Below are 10,933 nucleotides of genomic sequence, written 5' to 3' on the forward strand. Positions count from 1 at the left end.
AAGGCTACGCGGGTTTTAGAGAACATGGGCTATTCGCTCGATTGGTCTTGATACAATAATTATCTGTCATCCAGAAAGATCCAGGAAATTTTACATAAATCTTTATTTCAAACGATAGCCCGTGTTCTCTAAAACCCGCGTAGCCTTGCGGAGCAGGGACTTTAACGAGAGGATCGTCGTGTATGTGGTTCTAGATGACCTCCAATGCGTTCCACATTCGGACACCCCTAAAGCGCGCTGATTATCCTGGAGTCGAATCCCCATAAAGGGTCTGCAATTGGATGCCAAGCACCCTTTATCCGAACCACCTTTATCGTTGTGTTCTTTATCGTTTAAGTGGCAGCAATTCATCCAGGTAAGTCAAAGCATATCGCACAGAACACCACGTCAAATGTAAAAGTTCTCGTTCCAACACCCTGCTGTACGATTTACTGTATGTTGAAGTCCGTCAGCACTTCCAAACATGATTTTTAGTACCTTTTCGTGGGAAGTTGTACGCAAAAAGCATTTCTGTACAGTGTCTTCAATCCATCTTTCACTATATACCTTAAAAGTGTTGAAAGCCTGAATTATGTATATTCTAACTTTTATGGTCCATTGCATTGGGAAAAGGGAGCAGTGTAAAATCAGACGCTGCTGGGTCCCGTCTGCTTTCTACATATACTTGATATAATCGCTCCTTTTCCTGAAGGTACCAGTTGTAAATCAGATTGATGTACTTGTGATAGGATGAAACGCTTCTTTTATGCAGCATGTGAGTTGCTTGATCTTCAAGTAGCACTTCCACAACAGTGTTCACGTAGGATCTTTGCTCGCGGCTAAGGAAAGGATATAGTAGTATGCTAGCCCATCCATTTCTAGCAAGCTATCGTAATATTGAAGGAGACGGTGAAAACAAATATATTCATCGCTATATTCTGTTTCTAGCTTTTACTCTTTTGAGTTAGTTTCGATGACGACATAATCGCTACGGTTTTACGATGCTGACTGTAAGCTCGCTTCGAGTAGTTTGCCCGCTGGATATATCGGTAGTAGCATCGGTGCTAGTCAGGCCCTCCAGCTTCTGATATACGAACTGCAATACAGATGTTTCGTCGGCGCCTGCTCTTATTTGGACTTCCAAAGTGCCAACATATTTGCCATAGGAGCTTTGCCAAAAATGGATGCGATCGAGCGCTATAATATTCGGATTCTGCCGTATCTGTAAATAAAATCGTTAGAAGGTATGTACGTCCTAATACATGCTCGCTGTCACTTGCCTCCATCAAACGGGCTTCTATTCCTGCTAGGGCAGCATCTGGAGTAGTTTGTAATAATAATTTGGCGAGCGCTACAGCAGTTGGTCCGCCGAGATAGAACATGACCGCTGATTCACCGAATGCAACAAATTTGTCCATAAAGGGCGATACCATACCAAGTACATGCATAAACAACAGCGCAGCACCACTTGCAAATACAGACAAGGAGTATATATTTGATAGCATAACGTTGAACGCACTTCCACGGGTTCGGTTGAGTACATTATATGAAAAGCCGTGAACTGTGGTCGGAGCACGCCTAAGATCTATGTCACACAGTCAAACAGTCTATTGCATTCTGCTTGCCGGGCCATATTCTACTTACACCGAACAAACTGATCGTGGTTACGAAGATTGACACTTGATAGGAAGGTAGCTCCCATAGCAAGGAGGATAACAAGGAATCCGGTGAATCCTAAATGTCTGTAATACAAACTTATTAGGACCTTATGTACAGAACTTATTTGGAATCAGGTTACAGACCTATCTGAATGATGATCGTCGTCGTCAACCTCCATCAGCATATGCTCTACCGATTCCTTTGTGGTATACATTGTCACGAATAGTAGATAAACGGTTGTGGCCATTGCAAAGACGATCTCGTATCGACGTGCACTGAATATCATTCCTTGTCAGACAAAAGCTAAACAGCACACGTTGTATCAAAATACTAACCCAAATGGTCGCTTAGGATTTTGTGCCTGGAATGCAGGGTTCGTACGCACAATATCTGAAACGAAGAGATTGAGAACTCCTAGAGCATCGAATATAACGAGATACGAATAGGCAACGATAGCTATCGAATGCAGTTAGACCGGATTTTCGACTGGCCATGGCATATCATTAATCTCACCCAAGCTATCCCTGGATACACCTGCCCACCATACTACCATGCCGATCACAAGGTGTATAGAAAACCAAGTGAAGACTGTCTTCTGCATTGGAGCCAGAGCGGAAAAAATTTCGGACCATGAAGGGAGCTGCGGCGTATGGATAGGTGCATAGCTGTGATGATCGTAATGAGGATGATGGGCGTGATTATCAAGGAAATCCTGCTGATTATAGCCGTGATGATGATCATGGTGAGCATGACCATGATGAATGTAAGGTTTAGATGATAAAAGACTATTGTCCATTTGCTTCTCGTCTTGAGACTGGTGTACATCCGTTTCATGCTACAGGTAATGATGATTGTTAAAACATTCTATTCAAATCACCATAAATATTACAAACATTGTGATTATGCTCCAAAAATAAGAGCCCGTTTGCTGAACTATCTTTTGCAGCGTGCTGAAGCGTCGCAGGAGTATGTACTGCGTTGAAGCCTTGTGGCAAAGCCTTGCTGGGTGTCAGGGATGCAGTTTCGCCGTGTCCATTCATCTTGGCTTGCACAGGCGCTGAGGCGTTAATGGGAGTGTTCCCGGCCATCGTTGGGATGCCATTGACCTGCTGCTGTTGGAAAGATGGCTGCACTCTTCTCTTTGTGAATTGGCGAGTGCTTTTCATGGTCCCTGACATGGTACAGCCTCAAGCACGTATGCGACCCAACCAATTTAGGAATCAAGCCACAGTGGTGCAACGTGAAGGAGGCGGGGGTTATTCGTCCACGCCTTGTAACGGCTTGCTTGCTGAAGCAACGTGCATTACCCCATCGAAAGTTTGACTCCATGGCCTCAGCAGCAGTGACTCGGGATCTTCCACCCGAAGTCCTCGAGCAGCTTCGAATTTTGGACCTCGAACTCGAAGAGGGTGACATAACCCAGAAGGGTTATGACAAAAAGAAGTCGAACTTGTTGCAAGCATTTGGCTTATCCGAATCGACGCCAAGCGACCATGAAGCTTTGCCGGGAAATCACACGACATGCGTGGCAAAAGAAGACGAGCCCATACAATCCGACACATTAATGACCGACGTGGAACCCGAACCATCAGCTGCAGACGTCGTGGACTTCCTCGACTATCTTCCCTCCCCAACTCATTCGCCTAAACAGCCGGAGCACGGCGCGGCTTTGATGGAAGAAAACCACCAAAAGTTAAAAGCAGTAGCTGCAGCAGAGTTGTCTACATCTGCGGATCCCATTATCCCGCAACTACAACAGCAACAGCAACAGCAACCGCACCCGCAGTCTCCAGCGTTTCAAAATCAAGGACTGCCAATGCAGGCCGGCCCTCGACCACCAGGACCTGCTGGTACATCCTACATACCAGTTACCAGTATGGCGTCTCCGCGTCCGAGTTGGGCCTATGATCCCAGGTCACCGCGACCACCTTACCCACAGGCAACATATCCTCCTCCGACAATTAGACCGCCGTACGCTCCATATCATATGCAGCCTCGGCCAACGGTTCCTTCTCCATACAATAGACCTCCTCCTCCTCCTACGAATATGGCGCCTTATGGCGCTCGGCCAATGTATCCATCTCAGCAACGACCGATGTATCCCCATCAACAAATGCCTGGAGCACCAAGGCCAGTATACCCAGCTGCATCTGGTATGATGCCAACAAGGCCGATGCCTTCCTATGGATCTCCTAGGCCGATAAACAACATGGCTACTTTCACAACGGCCGCTCATGGTAGACATAATAGGACTTCTTCGTTGGAGTCTGGATCTGAGGCAAATACTTTGTTACAGAACCAAAACGTCGGTATTATAACATATCCAATGTTGAGATTTGATGATTTAATTTTATCTGTATAGATGGACACACAATCACAAGTTCCTATTCATTTGGATGATTGGGGTAAGTCCTTTGTAATTATTGCTCCGGGATAAAGCATACATATTTATGATTCTATGTAAAGAAACAGGATCAGCCAGCGGAAATTGGCGCGTTCCCTCAGGAAGGGCACCCTCCATAATCTCGACAAGCAGTCATTCAAAGCAGCAGGCAATGAGATCTTCTGGGAGTCATTATGGCATGATAGATGCTGCTCGCAACCAGATTTCACGAAGGTCTTCGTTGACTTTGGGAAGAAGTAAATACGGAAACAGCTATATGGCTACCAGCTTCAAAGCCATCGAACCAGCGCCGCAACCGAAATTGCTACTAGATGATCCAGCGGAACAAATGCTTATAGCCGATATGGCAGGAAGACAATTACTGCCTTTGGAAGCGCGGGAAATACCATTTGAGCTCCTTGATGCTTCGGATCACAATAATCTGAGCAAGTTTAGCAATTTAGCAGAAATATTACGATATCGAGCAACACGAGGTAGCCATGCGCGCTCGCCAGCATTTACGGTTGTCGATGGACGTGGAAAGGAGGCAACATCATACACTTGGGAGAAGCTTAACGCAAGAGCCGAAAAAGTTGCACATCTTATACGCGAAAAATCCGGTCTTCACGCTGGCGATCGGGTAGCTCTTATATATCGCAAATCCGAGCAGCTTGATTTTATTGTAGCTATGCTCGGATGCTTTCTAGCCGGTATGGTAGCAGTACCTATCAACGCAGCAGAAGAAGTCGCAGAACTGTCATTTATTCTGAACCTTACAAACGCGTACCTTGTCCTTACAACCGAGTATAATTTGCGTGCATTCACCAAGGATATGCAAGCGCGTTCGATCGAGTTCCCTCCCAACATTGATTGGTGGAAGACGGATGACTTTGGATCATGGTATCCTCGCTCTAAATCAGGAACGTACCCAGCTATCAAAGTACCAGAATTAGCATATGTCGAATATGCAAAGGCAGCAAATGGCGAATTGAAAGGTGTAGCAGTGAATCACAAAACAATCATGTCTGAATGTGCTGCAATCATGGGTGCAATGACCGAAACCGTCGAGTCAACGGATAGCAACGGTGCTGCTGTCTTAGCTCCAAAATACGGTGCTCGAGGTATCGACTGCATGGTTACTTACTTGGAGCACCGTCAGCAAGTTGGACTTGTACTTTCTGTTTTGTGGTCGATATTCGCGGGCTGCCATACAATCTTTTGCAGCTCTTCCATCATCGATACGCCAGCTGTGTGGATCTATGTCTTGTCAAAATATAAAGGTAAGCGGATGGATACTTATTTTGCTCGTAATATCCAATCATATATATTCTGATATTTACTTTTTTTCCAGCGACTATTGCGCTTGCTGATTATCAATCAATGAAGCAAGTTACGAAGTACTATCAAGCGCATACAAAAGAAGTACAGAACCAAAGCAAAAAGGTGTCGCCAGACTTGTCGTCATTGCAGTATCTAATGATCGATACGATCGTCGTTCGGCCTGAATTGAACGAATTCATTGCCAACTTTTTGCTGAAACCGTTGAAGAGCGAATCACCCTTGGAAACTGTATGCCCTGTTGCATCTCTGCCTGAGCACGGTGGTACGATTATAAGCTTTAGGGATAATCTTGGCTCTGTTGTAACAGAGACTGCTGCGGATGAACAACAAGCGGGTTCAGGACAAGTCAACAAAAAGAGTTCGAGAGAGATTTGGGAGTACGTACTGGATGCGGATTCTCTCAAGATGAACAAAGTGGTTGTCTTGGCTGCTGGAAACAATGCGGATGAAAGTCAGACCACAAATGAGCCTGGCCGCGTGCGAGTAGCAGCATTTGGTTTTGCTATGCCTGAAGGTTCGTTGGAATGATCCCTCTTTTTGGTTTTTCAGTTACTCACCAAATCGACCTAAAGTTAACGTTGCCATCGTTGATCCTGAAACCTGTATTCTTTGCCCTCCTGATGCTATTGGCGAGATATGGCTGGACGCACCTTCCATTTCTGGTGGTTTCTGGGCTCTCCCGAAGCACACAGAAGCTATATTCCATGCACGTCCAATCGTCATACCTACTGAAACTCTTCGACCTGAAATATATAACCAGGAGTTCTTACGCACCGGTCTAGTTGGGACGCTAATCGGCGGTCGACTCGTTATTTTCGGCTCATACGAGGATCGCATACGTCAGCAACGGCTTGGTGAGAGTTTTGGTATCGAAGAGGTGCATTTCGCAGACCATCTACTTGCTACTATTCAGAAACATGCGCGTATTGAGCAATGGTACGTCAATATGTTTACGTATTGCATGTATCCAAGCTAACGAGGCCTTCCCACAAAAAAAAAAAGCTGTATCTTTGACATCCCTGCCAACGATCAACATCTGCCGATCGTCGTCTGCGAGTCTGGTATACCACGCTCCGAGCTTCCTTCATTCTCATCCAATATATCTGAGATACTCCAGAGTTACCATGGTCTGCGTGTCTACGCCGTAGCTGTGCTGGCGCCAAATAGTCTATCCAGGCAATCGAAACATGGACGACGACAGATACATCCACTGATGGTTAAGCGAGCGTTTTTAGCCGGCCAGCTCTCCATTCGTTATCTCAAGATGGATGTCGACCGAACAGTATTTGACTTGGCTGCAAACGACGATCCCATCAATGGTGTTTGGCGCTCAGCGATGGCGTACGAAAAAGCAATCAATTTTGGACTCATTGTCCCGCGCTTGCATCAGCAGCATACTGGCATGGAGTCCGTGCGCGAAGTGATCGACGAGCGCACAGACTTTGATCTGACCAAATTTGGCAACATCATTGAGATACTGCTTTGGCGAACACGACTGTACCCAGAAGAAACAGCCTTTGTTTCTGTAACGCAAGCGACTTCCAGTCAATCAATGAATACCAAACCATACTCGTGGAAAAAGATCAATAACAAAATTGCAGCCGTTGCAAACTTTTTAATGAAGAAAGGTTTCAAACGCGGACGAAAAGCTTTGGTCCTGGTTCCATTTGGTGTCGAATGGATACAAGCCATCTATGCATGCTTTGTACTTGGAGTCATTCCCGTCCCATTTGAACCTGCAGATCCGCAGCAACACCCACAGCGCGCCAAGGAGGATATCTTAGCCTTGGCTGCGACAATCCGTGACCTGGATATCAGCTACATCATTATCAACTCGCAATCCGATGATATCATGAAGAATAAGCATGTTGTTGCCGCTGTGAAGCACATGATGACTGTCTATCGTGGTACTGGATTCAAATTGCCTGATTACACGAACATCAGCAAAGCTTCCAGTACAAAGAAAATGCTCGGCAAAGAGAGTGGTCTATATATCAAACCAGAGTGGGCTTCCACAGGCGAAGATTTTCCTGCATTGATCACTGTGCATCGTACAGCAGATGGTGATCGCTTCTACTCGAGCCTTGGACATGAAACATTGCTGGCTCAGTGCCGTACACAGAAAATGACTTGTCAAATGAAGGCTCAAAGAAGTATTGTGGGCGTTGGTCTCGGTGCATATGACGGCCTGGGACTTTTACATTATGGTTTTTGTGGTGTTTATATAGGTAAGCGATTGTAGTGCTGTATCAGAGGAAAATGTACAGAGCTCAGCGTTTCTGTCAGGCTCGCCCACTATTATGCTATCCGTGGATGACTTCTATATGTATCCAGCTGGCTTCTTTGAGTTGCTACAACGATATAAAGGTGAGCTTGTGTTTGAATCTGCCTGTATTCGGCATGGAAAGCCAACATTTTACTCCTTCATAGCCAAGGACGTTTGCGCTTCACATTTGCTGTTGCAATACGCCATGAACAGGACGAACCCTGCTGACCAGCGATCTATTGCACTTCAAACAGTGCAAAATCTTATGCTCGTCACTGATAGCCGACCAAAACCAGTTCTTTGTAAGTTGGCTTGATTATTCTCGTTCCATGGATTGAATTTTCTAAGAATTTTTTTTCCGATGAAATTCACAGATCAAAGTATGCTCAAGCACTTTGGCCGTAATCATCTGGAAAAGGAAGCGATCAATACTGTTTACAGCCATGTTGCCAATCCCATGATTACTACTCGCTCGTACATGTTGATAGAGCCTATAACTCTCCTTGTGGATACATTCTGGCTTCGTAAAGGCGTCGTACGACCATTACCTATGGAAGAGGATGCACACGGTTTGCTCCTTCACGACTCCGGTATTGTCCCCAGCAACACAATGGTAGCTATTGTCAACCCAGAGACAGGGGCCATATGTCCTAGCAACACCGTTGGTGAAATATGGGTTGCCTCAGATTGCAATGTGAAGACACTGGTTGGACTTAGCGAGCATGCTCACGCGAGCAAGTTTGAAGCAACAATCAATGGAGGTGATCCACGTGTGAAGTACATGCGCACAGGTGACCTCGGATTCTTGTGGAACGTGCAACGCCGCGTCGATCAAGGACAGCCCCTGATAGAAGAAGGTCAATGCCTTTTCCTTCTTGGATCTATGAACGATGCCATTTATCGAAATGGATTATTACATTTTGCACTGGACATCGAACTCACAGTCGAACGGTGTCATCCAGGTGTTGCGGCCGGTGGATGGTAAGCATCACTAGATAGAAAATACGGTTACGTGTACTAAAATGAGCTCGTTATGCTAGCATTGTTTTCCAGGCAGAGCAAGAAATTGTTGCTGTAGCGGCCATCAAGTCCAAAGAACAAGCATTATCTGCTGTGCCGCTAATTGTAACATCGATTTTGGAGAATCATTCGTTCCTCGTTGATACGGTTGTGATAGTGCACAGCAACCAGCTTCCTCGGACTCGCTACGGCGACAAGCAAAGAGGCAAAGCTAAGACTGCTTTTATGGAAAAGACTCTGTATGGAGACATTAAAGTACGATTGAGTGTCAAGTATCTAGTCACTAATAATTCTATGTTAGGCCCGTTCTTTATGTCAGCCGCATCAACAACCAGCACGAACCGCTTACTTTACCTAAATGGGGCCAATCGCAGCTCGGAGTTGACAATGATGTAGGATCTGTGGTGTCGATGCATACCAACGCTCAGCATTCTACGGGTGCAGCATCGATTGCAGATATTACGGAATTTGATAAGAGCGACGGTGCAGCCAGTCAACTCGGCAGGCGAGATACCATGAGCAGCAGGCAATCAGGCGTGCCAGACTCGCCTGCGGTTACACATATCTCGTACAATGAGGAAGCTCGAAATATCTAGAGCACTCAATACCCCGTCTTGTTTTCTCAACCGCTGCAAAACTTTCCCAGACATCCTTACTCAATTACACTTAATTCCTTACCTTATTATTGTTTTTTGTGTTTCTACCGTTCCAATAGAACTTGTAAATTAAATATTTGTGATTTGGCTTTACATAGGAGAATAAAATCACAACGTCTCTTCAATGAAGCAAGTGAACGTCCATCCAATCCGAGCCGCTGGGTTTGTATCGCTATGCTACGTCCGGGGCACTGGAGAAACGCAAATCAGAACTTAAGCTGCCCGTGTTACAAGGCCGCTCCCACAGGAGGTAAGACACAGCTACAGTTACATCCATTACACTCTTAGTACGAAATAGAACAAATTGGATGGTAGATCAACCAGAAAATGTCAACAAAGCTTTTGTTTTTCATTTTACATCAGTATGTTGTGTTTACTATCGATATCAGGTTGCGCACATCAGCTGGCACAGACGAGAAGGACTGGATGAGCAACACTGCTGTCAAAAGTGTACCGCTTTACACCCTATCCTGTTGCAGATGATGTAAAGTAATACTGTATCATATTAGTCCAGATCAAGGAAGAGGCATCGATGACATAGCCTGAGGTAAAGCCATTTCGCAAAACATATGCCACCAGGCATATTGAAAACAATCCTTGGTATCCGACTTTTCTGATGCGTTCCAGCAAACAGGCAAACCTTTTGCCGACATTCCCACCAAAGCCATTGATGCTCCTATATATATCTCTTCGGATTCTGAAGAAGATGAACCATAGATAGACAAACCAAATAGACAGTATATAATCGATCTTGCGAAAATATTATAACATTTGATAACCAGTTTCCTGTCTCGAAATGTCCCCATGCGTGGATGCATGCATGCAAAATATCTCGAGATGTGCATGGCGTTTGCGGATAAATAATTCTGTATAATGCAGTAATATTGTCGCTCAATGCAAAAAGCGCTTGTGGCGAAAATGTCAAAGTCTATCTCAAAACTAATGAAATGATTAAGGATATTCATTCCTGTTTTTACCACCCTGATCTACTGCGAAGCACCCACCATCAGGGATAGTGCAAATAGGCGGGCCCCTCACTAAACCATGCACAAACAAAAACGGATGCGCGAGCTGGGCTTTTCGGGTTTATTTCGCCTTTGCTGTCCAAACGTCTTTTCGCCACCATCATGAACCAAAGAGTACAACAAGATTTGAGTGACGACACGAGATCTTTGGAAACCCTGTCGCATGATCGCAATCTGTCAGAAGATCGTGATTGTACAGATAGTTTGTCTAGCGTTCGGACAGAGCAAGTGCCGTCGTTGCAGGACGATCTCGTTGTGCAGAGTCATGAAGGACAGATCACCAAGTATGATCTCGCAAACTGTAAGGGGCACTGTCACGAATCCAAACGGATTGCTAATACCTTTTGTTTGTTTGCTGCCATGACAGGTGAATCAAAGAAAACAATGCCAACAGATGAGAAGCGTGTTGATGATGATTTTGACGGTGGTTACGGATGGTTCGTCGTTATCGGTGCGTTTATGGTGCAATTCACTGCATTTAGTACCGCATCGTGCTGGTATGTCGAAACAGGATCAATCTGTAGCTAGAACCTTGCTAACTGATCAGATTTAAGGGCTAGGGCATAGAAAATCTGCATGAGCACTAACAAATGATCTGCAAGGA

At 45.3% G+C, this 10,933-nt stretch overlaps 3 protein-coding genes across 3 annotated transcripts; 2 read left to right on the forward strand and 1 right to left on the reverse strand.

Annotated features, from left to right (window-relative positions):
- Window positions 1–967: 967 nt before the first annotated feature.
- On the reverse strand, window positions 968–2,816 carry VTP01DRAFT_5838 (uncharacterized protein; the record flags this gene model as incomplete). Its single annotated transcript, XM_069384672.1, has 7 exons — window positions 968–1,201; window positions 1,260–1,564; window positions 1,624–1,721; window positions 1,782–1,913; window positions 1,974–2,094; window positions 2,152–2,473; window positions 2,532–2,816. 7 exons carry the CDS (start codon window positions 2,814–2,816, stop codon window positions 968–970), a joined length of 1,497 nt encoding a protein of 498 aa, XP_069234882.1.
- A 149-nt stretch (window positions 2,817–2,965) lies between these two features.
- On the forward strand, window positions 2,966–9,244 carry VTP01DRAFT_5839 (uncharacterized protein; the record flags this gene model as incomplete). The annotated part of the gene is made up of 11 exons (XM_069384673.1): window positions 2,966–3,943; window positions 4,001–4,043; window positions 4,105–5,301; window positions 5,373–5,876; window positions 5,935–6,298; window positions 6,365–7,590; window positions 7,649–7,729; window positions 7,793–7,930; window positions 8,003–8,609; window positions 8,669–8,887; window positions 8,950–9,244. 11 exons carry the CDS (start codon window positions 2,966–2,968, stop codon window positions 9,242–9,244), a joined length of 5,652 nt encoding a protein of 1,883 aa, XP_069234883.1.
- A 1,187-nt stretch (window positions 9,245–10,431) lies between these two features.
- On the forward strand, window positions 10,432–10,896 carry VTP01DRAFT_5840 (uncharacterized protein; the record flags this gene model as incomplete). The annotated part of the gene is made up of 3 exons (XM_069384675.1): window positions 10,432–10,630; window positions 10,697–10,826; window positions 10,884–10,896. 3 exons carry the CDS (start codon window positions 10,432–10,434, stop codon window positions 10,894–10,896), a joined length of 342 nt encoding a protein of 113 aa, XP_069234884.1.
- Window positions 10,897–10,933: the final 37 nt, after the last annotated feature.

Source organism: Rhizomucor pusillus, assembly GCF_041956525.1.
Source record: "Rhizomucor pusillus strain CBS 183.67 unplaced genomic scaffold VTP01scaffold_26, whole genome shotgun sequence".
In the NCBI taxonomy this organism is placed as follows: Eukaryota; Fungi; Mucoromycota; class Mucoromycetes; order Mucorales; family Lichtheimiaceae; genus Rhizomucor; species Rhizomucor pusillus.